Source organism: Vigna unguiculata, chromosome 3 (genome assembly GCF_004118075.2).
Source record: "Vigna unguiculata cultivar IT97K-499-35 chromosome 3, ASM411807v1, whole genome shotgun sequence".
NCBI classification, from domain to species: Eukaryota; Viridiplantae; Streptophyta; class Magnoliopsida; order Fabales; family Fabaceae; genus Vigna; species Vigna unguiculata.
The window spans coordinates 2,713,314-2,730,057 of NC_040281.1; the positions used below are offsets into that span (position 1 = coordinate 2,713,314).

Genomic DNA, 16,744 nt, shown 5'->3' on the forward strand with positions numbered 1-16,744 from the left:
CACCGTTTAATTTAAACAAACGCCGTTCAAACAGTAGTGAGGTGGCACAATTGTACTGATACGGTGCTGCAGAAGATTGTTGTAATTAATTTCGCCCATGATTTTGTTGTTATCAGAGATGTATGAAGCCAACTCTTGTAAGTCTTGCTCATGTTCACACAATGAAATTCGTGGTGTGTCTTGTCTTGGTGGTGGGTGGAAGGGGTTGGGTGTGTCTCCCATTTGTCAATGTGGAGAGGTTGCTGTAATGAGAACTGCCAGAACAAGTAGGAATGCTGGGAAGAAATTCTGGGGTTGTCCAAATTTCAAGGTTAGCTTGTTGAGTTTTATTTTTTGATTATTCAGAATTCGTGATTGTGAATAATGTAATTTTTGTTGTGCTTGATTTGATGAACAGAGAGGAAATGAAGGTTCTGTTGGCTGTAATTATTTCAGGTGGTGTGGAGAAGATGATGTTGATGATAGAGATGGTGTTATCATGAGACAGAGGAGAAAGATTGTTAGTTTAGAGAAAAGTAATAAGTTGTATGAGAAATGGATAAAGAGGTTAATAGGAATTGTTTGTATTCTTGTTGTATTCAATGTATTCTTAGTTTCAGTAGTGATCAAAAGCCCCTAAATTGTTGTGAAGGGGTTGTTTGTATTATGTTTTGTTCTGGTATGGTGCGATGTTGTATACTGCACCAAAGTTGTATTTGGTTTTGCTATGATATATAAACTTGAAAAATTAGTGAATTCTGTGATTTGCCTTTTATTTATGTACATGTTCATTTATATGTTTTGTTGGCTATTACACAGTGGAAAATAATAACACAAAAAAAGATTTCAATTAAAAAAGGAAACTTTAGATATATTTATATCAACCACAATAAGTTTCTCCAAAATAGTACATCATAGTTTCTCCAAAATACATTGTTGTTTCATGATTCAGATTCAGATTTGTCCAACATTCATAGAACATCAAATTCAGCTTATCTGTTGTCCAGTAACAAAATACAAAATACATATAACATCATATTTTCATGGTTTCCAAACACGGCCTCGCCTATGCTGAAGCTTTGGCCTTATATTGGGTCTGCCACGTGATGGTGGAATTGGTGTTGCAGTGGGATGTGTTGTAAGTGGTGGAGTTGAAGTTGAAGTTGAACCTTGTGTACAATTAACAGCTGGTGGCATATTTCCAAGGACAGATTGACCAGAAATAGGTGGTTAGGTTGGAGGCACATATTGAGCAGAAGTAGGAGGCTGGGATGGAGTCACAGTTTGTTGACTGCAAATATTTTGCCCTTCTGCAGCAGTTGGTCCCTGGTTTGGAGGCACAACTTGTTGATTGGAAATGTTTTGGCCTTCATCAGCAGTTGGTCCCTGGTTTGGAGGCACGGATTGTTCATCAGAAGTAGTTGTTGGTGGTGGAGTTGGTGGAGATGGTGGAGCTTGTGGGCAAGTTATTCTGTTGTGTCCAAGTTGCTTACATGTTGAGCATTTCTTCCTTATCCCCCATCTTCTAACTTGGGTGTCATCTTTCTTCATCTCAGAGGCTTGTAATCTTCTTTTCTTCTTAGGTCGTCCAGGCAGTATGCACTTTAATGGAGGCAGCACATCAGGGAAGGGAGTGATTTCCCAGACATCTTGGCCATTTACAGGATATATGATTGAGCAATATATTTCTTCATATGTGGACTTGGTAAACCAGTGTGCTACAAATGGATCTACACTTAGATTTAAGAATTTCATTGCAGCCAGAGAATGTGAGCATGGGACGCCAGTAATACCCCATTTCCTGCAGCTACAGTCCATGTTGTCCACATTAACCACAAACTTCTCACCAATAGTAGACACATGTCTGACCTTGAAAAGCTTGTCTACTGACCAACTATATTCATTAAAAAAAGTACACAGGTTATTAAACCAGTCACAGTCTTGAATATATAAAACAATCCAATCAAATGTGAAGAATACCTGGGAACCCAATATTTCGTTAACTTCAGCTCCTTATCTAGTCAATCACGAATCCTGGGGCATATTGAACCTTCGAAGGAACTAACCTTCAACCTATTACTTGCCCATCTATTCATCACGTACAACCTTATGTCTTCAAGCATGGTAATTATTGGCTTACTCCTTGCATCCACAATGACGCTGTTGAATACCTCTGACATGTTGTTAACTAGTGTGTCACACTTGACATTGGTATTGAACCTTGATCTTGACCAATACCTATTAAATTTGCAACATGTCAACATATTGTGGCATATAAAAAACTAAGTAATAAGTGGAGGAACTTGCCTTGGAGGAATAGCTATTAAATGTTTGAATGCATCCTCGTCAACTTCTTTAAGCTCTAACATAACCTTTTCCCATGCTTGTGGATATGTGCAGTAAGCAGCCCTCCACATTAAGCGTTTGAGCATTTTCCCTGGAAATTTCTTCCTGAAATTCTCATACAGGTGGCGCATACAAAACCTTTGATCAACTCCTGGGATGAGTTCATTCAAAGCTGGCAGGAGACCCTATAAAAATAGATACATTAGATTCTGACAAAAAGCTAGCAGTACACATATTTAACACAATGAATTACCTTTTGCTGGTCTGATATAAAGGTGCATGAGGCACAACATTCAACCCCACCAAGATCATCAATTAGAAGGTCTAAGAACCACGATCACGTGTCCTTATTTTCAACCTCCACAACTGTGTATGCTAATGGCAACATCTGATCATTTGCATCTCGTGCCACAACTGTCAATAACTCACCACTAAACCTCCCCTTTAAAAAACATCCATCTAATCCTATTATAGACCTACATGATACAAAGCTGTCCTTACATGCTTTTAAACAGACATAAAATCTTTGGAATATCTTTGCACCATCATGATCTTCAACCTTTAATTTGATTGTTGAACCAAGATTTGATCTGCGCAGCTCATGAGCATAATCATACATGCGTTTGTATTGATCTGTAAAGGACCCATCAATCTTGCTTGAAGCCAATGATCTTGCACGAAAAGACATTGCACGAGATATACAAACGTTCCACTTTCTTAAGCCCTTTTCACGAATGTGGACAACCTTCACAGTAGGATTTTCTCTCACAGTGTTTTCTATTCTTCCACTTAACCACTTGGCATTCATTAGCTTGTTGTTAAACTCTCTGCAACAAGTATGTTTATCAACTATCTTTCTTAATTGCCAAGTCTGAATAACAGGTATATATGCACAATATGCAATCCAACCACATTTTCCTTTTGAACCCAAACAGGTCACCCTTACTCTTTTTTTGTCATTCTTCTCAATTTTCAAGTTCCTCCCGTTTTGCAACCCATATGTTCTAATGGCTTCTATAAATTCTTCTTTACTTACAAAATATGTGCCCACTTCCCATTCATAGTCAGCCATACTTTTGGGCATAGAAAATGTGGCAAACTTTCCACAAGTGTCTTCCTCCTCACTATCACAATCACAATCAGTGCCTACCAAACTCAACAGCTCATCAGATTCCCATTCATCATCAGATAGTCCCCTAGCATGTTTGTTGATTTCTACATTATTCTTAGCCTTATTACTTCTTTTCCTCTGTCCATAGGAAGTCCAATCTGACCCACCCATCCCTGGGTCACAATCTATATCCACATCATACAAACCATCACTTTCTTCATGTATGGAATCAGTGGAGGAACCATCTTCAATCTGAACCTCTTCCACATTCTGTGTTTGAGGTAGCACCTGCGACACACCACTCTAAGGTTGTGCCTGTGATTCACCAACATGCTGAATTTCAACCTCAACCTCAACAGTTTCAGGCTGCACCTGTTCTGTTGCCTCACACTGCACCTGTTCTGTTGTTGCCTCACACTGCACCTCTTCTAAAACATCTGCCTCACACTGCACATCACCCTCATCTACTACTACTTGTGCCTCACACTGTACCTCAGCCTCACCAATTGCGGGTTCAACTTGTTCTGCATCAGTACACTGGACTTCCTCTACGGGTTCAGCCTCAGTGTCGTTCTCCACACCAATATTGTTTTCACCATTATCCCCAGCTGGATAATATTCCAACATATGAACCTCCTCTGCTACACATACTGAGTGAATGACATACATATGGACTTCACCACGCTGCTTCGCGATTTGGACCATATGCAGTGCACCAACATCATCAACAAATTGACGCAACCTTTCCTCCAACACTGGACAACCTCCTACTGAATAACACAGATCCTTGACATTAATATAACCCATTTCTCTCAATATGGAAAGCACCTCGAAGTAAGACCACCTGTCTTCATCACACCATAATTCGCTTCTATGGCCATTGACGTACTTGATTCCACCCTCATTCACGAAATATCCTCCATGGTGAATAACAACTTTAAACTTGTCATCTTCCATCATAAACCTGTGAAATTACCAGTTACCCATACCAATATACAATTATTACAACATATACCACCAACAAACCGACAGGATACACAAACCCCGTTAAAGGGGGACCACAAACTACATATTAATGTCAAAGTGGTGGGACAACACGAAAACATCGCAAAAATTAAACAAAGCTTCACCCAAAACCGACAATCAAGTGTGCAAATCAAAACCCTACACCCAAACCCGCCAACTGAAAACCCTATACCCAAAATACACAAAGCCCTAAAACGGAAGAACGAAATTTCGAAGAACAACTCACCTGGAATATGCTCCACGATGGCGATTACAGATGATAAACCCAAGAACGCAATTTCCGCAGCTCCAAATTCCTCACACCAACGAAGCGACAAATTCCTCACACCAAATTTCGAAGAACAAATTATTTCACCTCTGATCCCAATTCCAATATACTAACCCTAATTTCATTTCCCCCAATTCACCTTCCACATAATTCTAACGGGCCACGTAATTCTAAGTCAGCTAGAGTAAAACAGCCATGTCACTGTTCCGTTATTGATTTTTAACACTGTTAACTTTGAGGACTAAATTGAGTCACTTTTGAAAACTTGAGGACTAAATTGAGACTCTGAATAATAGAAGGACCATTTTGAAATTTGGTAACAAATAAGAGGACTAAAACAGTAATTAAGCCAAAATTGAAATTAACTCCTTTTCAAAAATTTGATCCAATTTAGTTTATCAATTTTAGAAGTAAATGAATTTAGTCTTTTCAAATATAATTTTATTAAGTTTATTTGATGTTTTGTCTCATGATATCATTTGAATTGTTTACACCATTTGATACAATTTCTCTTTAATGTTAATTTAATATTAGTTAAAAAATATGTTTAAAATGTCAAATAAACTTAACAAAATTTGGTTAAAAAAATTAAATCCACATTATTTTAAAAATAATGAATTAAATAAGGTCAAAGTTTTGAAAAAAAATAATTTTAATTTTTATTCAAAGTTAAGAAATAAAAAACAAATTAAAAAAAAACAAAAAGGGAAGAATAGGGTGTTAAGTCACCGTTATAGTAGCTGGGTCAAAACTGTATAAAAAGGCAACGGCTACAATACCGTTTATCTCACACACTCTTCCTTTGTTCTACATCGTCACTGGTTTATCGGACCAAAAAGTTCGGTCTCTCACTCACTGTTGTGGTGTGGTGATAACACATAACACACCACACACATCGATATCGGAAGATGCTACAATCCCATTATTCCTCTCAATTCTTCCGCAATTCATCACCCTCTCTGCAACCACCCTTTCCTTTTAAGTTCTTCGTTCTCTCATTTTTTCCTTTGGTTCTTTCCTTTTGGTAAGAGTCCCCTCTCGCTTGCTTCTCTTCCACCATTCGTTCGAGAGTTATTGTTTTTGTTATTACCGTTGTTATTCTTCATTCCATCATCCAAGCACAATCAAAATTCCCTTCTGGGCACCTCAAAAACAGGTTCTTTGTCGGGTTTATTTGGGTCCCATTGAGTTGTATCATCGGAAAACAAATTTCGGAGTAAAGAAGAAAACGGGTAAGATAAGGTGAGGCCAATTGGGAACCCGGGACAAGCAAAAGGGGAAAAAAAGTGATTGACTTTGAGAGATGTCAATTGCTGAGTTTGCTTTGGGTTCAGTTTTCAAAGAGAAGGGGCAATGGGAAGGGCAACCGGGACATTGTTCTGGTGAGCCAATCTTGATTTACCTCACTGTGGATGGCGCTGTGACCCCAATGCGCGTGTTGGAGTCTGATTCCATTGCTTCCGTGAAACTGAGGATTCAGCAGTGCAAAGGCTTCGTGGTGAAAAAGCAGAAGTTGGTTTTCGGTGGCAGAGAGCTAGCTCGGAGTGGCACACTTATCAAGGAGTATGGTGTCGCTGACGGAAATGTTCTTCACATGGTTCTTCGCCTCTCTGATCTTCTTTTCATTGTTGTGAGGACCGTTTCAGGGAAGGAGTTCGAGTTCCACATCGACAGACACCGAAATGTGGGTTATCTGAAACAACGCATTAGAAAAAAAGGGGAAGGTTTCATTGATCTGGAGGATGACCAAGAGTTTTTCTGCAATGATGAGAAGCTCGACGATCAGAGAGTGTTCCATGACATATGCAAGAGTGAGGACGATGTGATTCATTTGATAGTTAAGAAATCGGCCAAGATTAGGACCACACCGATTCAGAAGGATTTGAAGCTCTCCGTGGAGGCACCAGGCGAAACAGTGAAACATAACAGGGACAACCATGTTCACATAGCAAATGTGCCACCTGACGTATGTTTCTGGTTGGAACCAATTGTTGTGAATCCCAAGATCAATTTTTTTCCTTTCCTTTGGGATATGATAAACTCCACATTTGAAGGTTTGGAGAGAGGAAACGATCCTATGAGGTCCTCTGAGGGCACTGGAGGGACTTACTTCATGCAAGATTCAACAGGTCAGGAGTATGTTTCTGTTTTTAAGCCAATGGATGAGGAACCCATGGCTGTGAACAACCCAAGAGGTCTTCCAAGTTCACCCAATGGCGAAGGTTTGAAAATAGGGACAAAGGTTGGTGAAGGAGCCTTGAGGGAAGTTGCAGCATACTTGTTGGATCATCCAAAGAGTGGATCACGTATGTTGACAGGTGAAGAAGCAGGCTTTTCTGGTGTTCCCCCTACTGTTATGGTGCAGTGTCTGCACCAAAAGTTTAACCATCCAAATGGGTTTTCTTGCTCCGCAAAAGATGTTAAGATCGGATCACTGCAGAAATTCACTAGTAATGATGGTAACTGTGAGGACTTCGGACCCTGGGCTTTCCCAGTGGAGGAAGTGCATAAGATTACTGTGCTTGATATAAGATTGGCCAATGCAGATAGGCATGGTGGGAATATATTGATCAGAAAGGAAGCAGGTGGCAAGATAAAGCTCATTCCTATTGATCATGGCTACTGTCTACCAGATAAAGTAAGCATTTTTTTTTCCCAATCATCCAAAATCATGCTCAATATCATTTTAGATTAATACTACATGTTTAGTGCTAGGTCGAGGAATTAATTCTGGGTCCAACATCAGATTTAAACCGAAACAACATCATCAAACACATGTTCTAATTTTGCATCCCTTTTGGCATACACAGAGCAGATCATATCCCATATGTGATCCTAATGCAGAGAAACTATTTACTTCTTGTGACTTGATTAATTCATTGAAAGATATGGAGGAGCATAATCTACTAGCTGTTTGTAACTAATTTTTTATGCAAACTGTGTGGAATAACTGAAACAATAGTTGCATTCATACATAGTACACATAGTACTACTAAAGTTCATATTCTGATATTGATTGAATATGGAGTAAGTTGATTATTGTTTGTGCAGTTTGAAGATTGCACATTTGACTGGCTTTACTGGCCGCAAGCTCGTCAGCCTTACTCTCCTGAGACAATTGAATACATAAATTCTCTGGATGCTGAAAAAGACTTGGAACTTTTGAAATGTTATGGCTGGGATATGCCACTTGAGTGTGCTAGAACACTTCGCATTTCCACAATGTTGCTGAAGAAAGGTGTTGAGAGAGGCCTTACTCCCTACGAAATAGGAAGCATAATGTGTCGGGAAAATTTGAACAAGGAATCTGTGATTGAACAGATTATTGGGGAAGCCCAAGATTCCTTGCTTCCAGGCATGGAGGAAGCAGAATTTCTTGAAGCCATTTCGCAAAGCATGGATTCCCACCTTGACAAGCTTGCAAAGTAGACTCTTTTTCTGCGTTATAGGTGTATTCAGTGCATGAGTCCATTTTGTGATGGACTCTGCAGGTTGCATAAACTGTGATATGGCTTCATGTGTTCTAAACATAGGCCTCATCATCATGTTCTTGTCTATTTTTGGATGATTCTTTCAACTGTTTTTCAGGATTGTAATGCCGTGCTGAACAGAAGTAAGGGTCTAAATAAGATGTATTATACTAAGGTTTCATATATCATAGTAGAATTGTACGAGGTGTGACAAAGAACTGGATCTGTCACATGTACATAATAAATGTTACATGTTAGGTGTCACCCCCTAAACATTTAACATCTTAGGGGGTTTATGAAATGGGTTTTTTACTCTTTGCCCGCATCTTAGTTGGACTTGTTTCTATGAGAAGGGAACAAAGAAAAACATGCAAGTATTGGAATGATTGTGTAATTTAAATCTTAATCATAAAGCAGACATTTTTGTATGTGTTTTGAACAACATCTAGAGTATTTCTTTTCTCTTGATGATTGTGTGGTGCTACGCATTGGCAATTTGGCATTATGATATGACATTGATTCAAGAAGAAAGCAAAATGATTGTAGTAGTAGTCAAAAAAGTGAAAAAGACAATGACAACCATGTGGTCTGATTATGATTCATTATACCATTGGTTGTGCATAGGAACTAAGAGACACCAATGAAAGTTTTGGTTAATAAAATCACATCATCGACTAAAAATAATTTTTTTTATAATATATAAATAAAGTGTAAATTTCAATAACTTAAAACTTATTTATAACGACTTATTTTCATGTTGTAAAATTGATTCTAACGCAATTTTTTTTTTTAAATTGAATTAGACTTAAAATTTAATAATTAACGCTTTTTGTCTCGCAATCCATTCACAAAATTAGTCGTTGCTTGGCGATTGGAATGCAAAGTTCTTTGGTTGGACATCGAAGAAAGTGAAGTAGATAGAAAGAAGTGTACTTGCTATTTCATTGAGAATGTCTTTTCTCGTTGGTGATAACAAAATTCTGATAATTGCATCTCACAGCATGAACACGATAAGGTTTTTGCTAAATATTTTACTTGTTATGGGTATTATTTCTTTTAATAACTTAGCTGTTAAATTAGTTGATAAGTTTAATTAAATAATGTAAAAGGGTACGTGAATATAGTTTGTATTTCATAGATAAAATATGTTAAGCTAGTTATATTGTTTTTTCTATGTCAATTTTAAACCTTTGGCTTTTAAATATTAAACATTTTATTAGAAAAACGGTATTGGAAATGTAATAATTAAAATAAGGGAAATATCTTTTTAGTCTTGAATTTTAACGCGAAATTATAATTTATATATTTTATTTTAGTTTTCAAATTTTAAACATAAGTAATATAATTTTTTAATTCAAGTATCTTAAAATTCTTTTACATGTTTTAATAAATATTAAAGAAAAATGTGTCGGATATAAACAATCCAACACACAAATACATTTAATATGTCAAAACAGTCTAAAATAATTGAGTTAAAAATTTATATTTATTTATTTTTATAATTTGAGATCAAAAATTCAAAACAGAACAACTCTCCATTTCCCCTTCAAACATTGCATGGAACCGGACTGGACCGGATTTTGATACCTCTAATTTTAATTAAAAAAAGTCAAGTTCGTTCAACCAATCCACTTTTCGGTGATAAAAAGTTAAATAAAATTCTTTCAAAAACGGAAAATTATCCATTTAAAAAAATAAATAAAGAGTATATAATATAAAAACACACGTTTTACGATAAAAAAAATGATATTAGAGTAAAGTAATGTATAACAGCTAGCATTTTATCACGGAGCTCGATTGCCTGAATTATTTTGGTACGACTGCTCTCCATTTGTCAAACCAACATCTGACACTTCCAGACTTACCAACAATGACCATACTGTTACAAAATTCTCTATATTTTAAAATATACTCACATAAACAAATTAACACAAATCTCAATCTAAAAAATCTTAAGATAAATTTATTTTTATTAAATGTGAATTCAAACTCATTTTTACACTCCTAATATTTATACACCACCATCTAGAAACTGACCTCATTAAGAATTAATTAAACATTATTTTAACATTATATATCTACAATACTTATGTGAATCCGTGGTTGATAATATTTAAAAAATATCTTATTTTAATTTATTTTATGTTTTTTCTTTTAAATTTGAAACAGTAACTGTGAAAATTTGTGACAGAGATTGCAGAAAGACGCAGTTGGTTGTTAATTGAAAAGAATGTTAGTGCGGCAAAGGGACCACGGCCATTACTCCATGTAGTCCACACTTCCTCACTCCAACACAGTCAACAACACTCCTCACTACAAGACAAAATTCTATTCATTTTTACTAATATTACTAAATGATCTTAATATTCTTTAAAAAAATTATTCAATGTAATCAAAATTCAATTGTTTAGAAAATGTTTTTAAATGAAATGAAGTTAATTAATATTTGAAAAAAATTATTATTTTTGTTTTCTATAAGAAGTAATTAAATTACACCCTACACTCTACCACAAAAACTAGCTGGGGAAAAATTGGTGGAAATACCAGTAACAGAGCACTACAGAAAAATTGAAAAGTAGTGTTGAGAAAGAGTAAAGAAAAGCCATTTTTGTTTTTTTATTTTGCAACAATTTCTTTTCATTTTTTCTTAAACCATGTGGGTTTCGTTTTGGTCACATCCTTAAATTATGCACACACATCCACTTCCATATCTTTTTTTCTGCTTCTTTCAACGTAGACAACACACACACTTTCACTCTGGCTCTCCCTCCACCACCGCAGGCCGCGGCGGCCGGAGCTGCTCCGCCCCATGTCGCACCGAGGCCGAAACGGCCGCGTCCGCCGTCGGGGCGCACCAACCTCGCTTCCTGCGTGGTGGCCTCCATCTTCCTAATCTTCATCATCATCGTCATCCTCATCGTGTACTTCACCGTGTTCAAACCCCAGGATCCCAAGATCGCCGTCAACGCCGTCCAGCTCCCCTCGTTCTCCGTCGTTAACGGCACCGTCAACTTCACGTTCTCCCAATACGCCGCCGTCCGGAACCCTAACCGCGCCGCCTTCTCCCACTACGACAGCTCCCTCCAGCTCCTCTACTCCGGCAGCCAGGTCGGCTTCATGTTCATCCCGGCCGGCGAGATCGACGCCGGCCGGACGCAGTACATGGCCGCCACCTTCTCCGTGCAGTCCTTCCCCCTCTCCGCGCCCCCGAGGGTGGGCCCCACTCTCGCCAACGGCGACGGAGTGGGCTTCAACTATGGGCTTAGGATTGAGCCCACTATGGAAATCGAGTCCAAGTTGGAGATGGCGGGCCGCGTGAAAGTCTTACACTTCTTCACCCATCATGTTTACGCCAAAGCCGGTTGCAGGGTCGCCATTGCCGTAACCGATGGATCCGTGTTAGGTTTTCACTGCTAATTTTTTTTTTCTTTTTCTTTTTGGACTTCATCAGTAAATTAACTATATAGTCACTGTAATTGTTAGTGACCTTGAGTAACCATGGGTTAAAATTGTAAAGTAAAGACCTTTTTTTCAATTTTCCTTCCCCAATGCAAAGTTTCGCCATTTTGGTCCTCGAATTGCGGAAGTTTTCATTGAAGTGTGAGGATTATGCGGGAATGTGAATGGGTGTTTGTTGCTTTATTGGGATAAGTTAAAGCTTAAGTAAAGATGCAAAAAAAGTGAAGGGGAATGATGAGTTTGAAAGGAAAATGGAGAGAGAAGCTTTTTTTTTTTCTTTGGCTTTTTTGTTGGTAATTAATTGTTGGTTAAGCAAAGTTAGATACCATTGTTGATAGTGATAGTAATTTGACTATTGGTGTGAAAATTGGAATGAATTGAATGAGGTTTTGGTGAGAAATTGGGCTCTCTTTTTAGGGAACTTGATTTGTCTTGTTTGATAGCAAGTAATTGTATATTTCCCTTTATTTCGATCGAAACAGCAATGCTGTTAGTTATTTAATTCGTTAGTTTATGTGATTTTGACATTACTCTATTGAAACGGCGAACCTTAATAATGGGTTAACTACTTTATTTGCTTATTTTTCTTTTGGGTCTCGTAATTTTTTACTGATAATAATTCTACTTGTATTACTATGTTTGGATTTTAATTTCTTTCTTTAAATTTTCGAATTCAGTGAATTCCCTTACACTTAAATTCTCGAATTGCTTCATATATTACTATTCTGACAATCTTTTCTTAACAGTTAAAAATTATTAGAGATATCGGGATAGTTTAAAATTAAAAATTAGTCATTTTCTTTTGTTAATGTGTGTTGCGATAATGACGTCCCGTCTCTTTACAACTTTTACGATGATTTGTATAATGTGTTCGTAACGCTATCATTAAAAAATATATTCTGTAAAAAAATATATATTTATTATTATTATTTTCAAATAATAAGCTTTTATAACTTTTTTATTTTTTTTGGTTATGAGACCATTTGAATGGATGTATCATTAGTGACATACTTTGAATAACGATATGATATGTATGATGTATATTATTTTGATCACATTGTCTCCTAAACATTTTTTAACCATCCTTGACGGTAGAATTTTTTTTTTTTTCATTAATGTGACACATATTGAAAGCATTTATTTTTTAACAATATTGACGATAAAAAATGTTCAAAAGGTTAAGGACCAAATTTAGGAAAAATAATTATAAAGACTAAAAAAAGACTTCAAAATTAAAAAAGAAAATCATATTTAAGGAAAAAATATTATATAAGCAATAATTATATTTAATTGCATTATTCAATAATTCGAGGAATAATTTTTTTTTTAAATGTTACTTGCAATATTAATGTGTATTGACTTGTAACATCATAAATATCTTAGTGTTTCCTTAAATACATAATAAATTAAAAGTATAGAATAAAATTAACAATTAGTAAGTATAACTTAACTCACTTAACATATTGTCACACTTGAAATACCATTTATTTTGTTGTTTGGTGGTAAGGTAAAAAAAGAAAAATGTATGTAAATCATTTTTAGTTTGGATAGTAAGTATTTGAGATATTTTAAACATACCGAATCAAAGGACAACAATTAAGGCTAAAAGACAAGTATGACCTAAACCCTCATTATGATATCAACGTCTTGATCTTAAAAGTTGCTATCACTATTATGGTAACATCATATGAAACATTATTATTTTGAAGTTTGATAACTCTATTTATCATAATATAAAATTTCATAATTAGTAAAGTTTAGTTCAAGATATTACTAAATATAAAAATAATTCTTTTAGTGAAATTATTTCACTAAGTAGATTTTTAAACTCAATGGTTTGCTTTAATGCTCGTTTAATGAAATTAATTTTTTATCTTTAATCTTATTTTGTTCAATATTTTATCTGAATATGAGTATGTAAGTTCGAACATTTTTTTAGCAGAAATCAGTGGTTCCTGATATGATCACAACATGAGGAACGAAAACAAGAAAAATAATTGAATGAGAGAAAGGTTTTCCAGAAGATGGTTAATTCATTAAACTCTTTATACAGAAGAGGGAGCGAGAGGACTGATAACAGATAAACAATACTGAGATATCTGAATGGGGTTAGAGAATTAACTGACATGTATGACAGTAGATATGTACAGGAGCTAGGTGTAATTGTAGAGCTTGTGTTCTAGCCGCAAGTCAGCTTTCCACCATTGGTGAATACCATGAGCTTCTTTAAAATCGCGTGAAGGGGTAACATTTACTGTGAGAGAAGCTGAAGGAATGAGGTGGAGGGGTTCAGATTCCTTCCCAAATGCACTCATCAATAGGCCACCAAGCGAATTTTGAGTTGCTAACTTTTCAATGACTCCTGCTCCAATGTCATTCATTTTTCTTCTGTGTTCAAAGTAGCCAATGTATTCTGAGCAGATATGATCACAGGGATTCACAAACAAACATGGAACCCATGCAGCCAAAGCAGCAAATGGATCAACAGCTAAATCCTTGGACTGCTTGGCTTGCAAGGCAAAGGCGAGTCCAGCAGTTATCACACTGCCCGCAAATCGAATCCCATGTTTCACCCTCTCATCCTTGATTCTCTCGATTGGAGCAGATACAAATGGCGGGTTGAAAAGAAAAGATTCAATAAATATCCCATTCTTGGCCATTGTTTTCCCAGTGAGCATTGCCATTGCTGATCCCAGGGAGTGTCCGGCCAACCAAACATTTGAATCACCAACCGTTTCTACCATGTTTCGAACAGCCTGAATAGCTATTTCAGAGCGAGAAGTTTGATGAAGGCCCTGTTTGATCAAGTGGATATCCAACTCAATATCACGTGAAACTGAGTGTGATTTGTTTAGAGTTCCTCTAAAGGCAATCACATAACGTGGACTTTTATATATAGTATCATTCTGCTGAGAATTTGAAGGCCTGAACTCATAAATTGCTCCAAAGAGAGACGAATCAACATCATCTACAAGCGGACGGAGCAGCTTAAATTGGAAGAATGTCCACCAAGGAGGTGCAAGAGCCTTTGAACCTTCACGTTTTTCTTGTCTGTCCCTTTCCAGAATGTAAACACCTTGGACCAAACTAGCAGCAACAGCCTTCCGATGATTCGAGTTATCCCTGAGTTAGATAGATGGTACACTATTTTGTATAAGCCACATATTTCAAATACAGGACCAAAACAACACAAATCCTAGCATACAACTACTCAATTCATGAGAATTTTCAATATTGAAGCTGCATAAAAAAGGAATATCCTATGTGCATTAGGCTTTTAATATCCAGAGTGTCTTGGTAAAATACATGCAGTCTAATAAAGAAAAACAGGTATCTGAAAAATTTCATGACAAATCTTCTTGATGGAGACAGGGAATAAATGGCCAAGACTTTTCGGGTTCCAAGACCGTGACTGTGGCAGCATCAACCATATTTGTGTTAGATTTTTTGCTGCATAAAGGACCCAACCAAACCACAATCTCAGGCCTAAACTTCAAAACCATATTGTATTAGTTTCACCACAGTGGGTCATCCTCATATTAAAAATTTATCTATTAGGTAGGTTGTATTTCAAATCATAGGGGGTAATTTACAATTACACGTGTTTATTATTAAGATAAACGAAATTCAAATTCTGTGAATTGTTCCACCAAAATCCCGTCTCTGCCATTAAGTATAATCTCGCAATTGATAATCATATTAGACATCAGAAACCAGTGGTGAGTAAGAAAGAAACAGTATAATCTAAATGTAGACAGAAACCACGAAAAAATAATTAAAGCAGAATATTTCGTTTGATGAGATCTTACCAGAGGACATTAGTCAGATGCAAAGGTCCTGAGAGGTCAAAAGATTCCCTCTCAGATGTCATGGATTCCTTCGAATTGCAACTCAAGAAACTATCAGAAAAGAGAGAAATTGGATGAGTACCAAATATCTGACAGCAATTCAAGCAATTAATTGCCCTGCATCATGATACTCAATAAAATCAAATCCATGGTATTTTTGAGAATATGGTCTATAGGGATAAGAACAGTTTAATGTTGGAGAAGAAAAAACAATTCCATTTTACAGGAAAACTGCGGCGCACTGAAGATTCTAGAAATGAAGATTTAAATTCATATCAAACAGGAAGCATATTCGCATCAAAGGGAAGAAAACTGAATTGGGAAAAGTGATTGTTACTGACGTTAAGCGAATCTGAGGAATTCCGCTTCAATCGCAGTTGGGGCCCAACCAACTATTTATTTAGTACAGTTGGCTTCACGATGTGAGAATTGGATTTTTCGACAATTTTAGAACAATAACCGTATGCATAAAATATATATATCTTCTTCTATTAATAAAAGTTTCCACAATATCTATATTTTTTCATGATTACTTTTTTATAAAAATTAATTTAATAATAGTTTTATTTTAATAATTATTATAATGATACATTTTATGTTATAATAAGAAAAAGAGTGTATGCTTTTTCTAGTCTATAAATAAAAAAAAATTGTTATTTTACATAATCAAAAATATTATAAAAACATTTTTTTATCTATGACTATATATAAATTTTCAACTATTTAACTATATATAATTATATAATTTATAAATATATATATATATATATAAATAAAGTATTCTTATTTTATAATTTTAATTTTATCCTTTGTAATATAATTACTTTCATAAATTTTGAAAATAAACTATTATTTTTTATATATCTTTTATTAAACTGTACTTATGTAATGTAATTTAATTTCAGACATTTTTTTATTAATGTATATTTATTTTATTCTATTATTTAATTTATCCTCATATTTAACTCATTTATATTATTTAATTCACTCTTGGTGTTTTTATTTTTCTTAATATTTTGTATTTCTTCTGATTATATACTATTACTTTTATTTGATTTATTTTCTGTAATATACTTATTCTTTTATTATTTCATGTTTTATTATTCAATAATTTTTACTTTTATTTCATTTATATTTTTGGTATTTAATGTATTTATTTATATTTTTAGTATTTAATGTATTTATTTATATTTTTGTAATTTAATGTATTTGTAGTGATATATTGGTCCATTTGTTA

The 16,744-nt window shown here is 35.4% G+C and overlaps 4 protein-coding genes across 5 annotated transcripts; 2 read left to right on the forward strand and 2 right to left on the reverse strand.

Annotated features, from left to right (window-relative positions):
* Positions 1-1,209: 1,209 nt before the first annotated feature.
* Positions 1,210-2,944, reverse strand: LOC114178269. Its single transcript, XM_028064083.1, has 4 exons — positions 2,684-2,944; positions 2,287-2,510; positions 2,086-2,217; positions 1,210-1,873 (listed from the first exon to the last, which is right to left on the reverse strand). The coding sequence occupies exons 1-4, from the start codon at positions 2,942-2,944 to the stop codon at positions 1,210-1,212; spliced, it is 1,281 nt and encodes a 426-aa protein (XP_027919884.1).
* Positions 2,945-5,518: 2,574 nt separating this feature from the next.
* LOC114176095 (phosphatidylinositol 4-kinase gamma 4) lies at positions 5,519-8,517 on the forward strand. The gene is made up of 2 exons (XM_028061020.1): positions 5,519-7,368; positions 7,782-8,517. Exons 1-2 carry the CDS (start codon positions 6,034-6,036, stop codon positions 8,157-8,159), a joined length of 1,713 nt encoding a protein of 570 aa, XP_027916821.1. The 5' UTR covers positions 5,519-6,033; the 3' UTR covers positions 8,160-8,517.
* Positions 8,518-9,150: 633 nt separating this feature from the next.
* Positions 9,151-12,059, forward strand: LOC114178281. The gene is made up of 2 exons (XM_028064100.1): positions 9,151-9,215; positions 10,798-12,059. Exons 1-2 carry the CDS (start codon positions 9,151-9,153, stop codon positions 11,615-11,617), a joined length of 885 nt encoding a protein of 294 aa, XP_027919901.1. The 3' UTR covers positions 11,618-12,059.
* Positions 12,060-13,677: 1,618 nt separating this feature from the next.
* LOC114176390 (GDSL esterase/lipase At4g10955) lies at positions 13,678-15,945 on the reverse strand. Of its 2 annotated transcripts, XM_028061432.1 has the most exons (3): positions 15,849-15,945; positions 15,469-15,558; positions 13,678-14,782 (listed from the first exon to the last, which is right to left on the reverse strand). In XM_028061432.1, exons 2-3 carry the CDS (start codon positions 15,528-15,530, stop codon positions 13,813-13,815), a joined length of 1,032 nt encoding a protein of 343 aa, XP_027917233.1. In that variant the 5' UTR covers positions 15,531-15,558; positions 15,849-15,945; the 3' UTR covers positions 13,678-13,812. The 2 variants fall into 2 exon arrangements, with proteins under 2 accessions (XP_027917233.1, XP_027917232.1); XM_028061431.1 differs by lacking the exon at positions 15,849-15,945 and having other exon boundaries at positions 15,469-15,842.
* Positions 15,946-16,744: the final 799 nt, after the last annotated feature.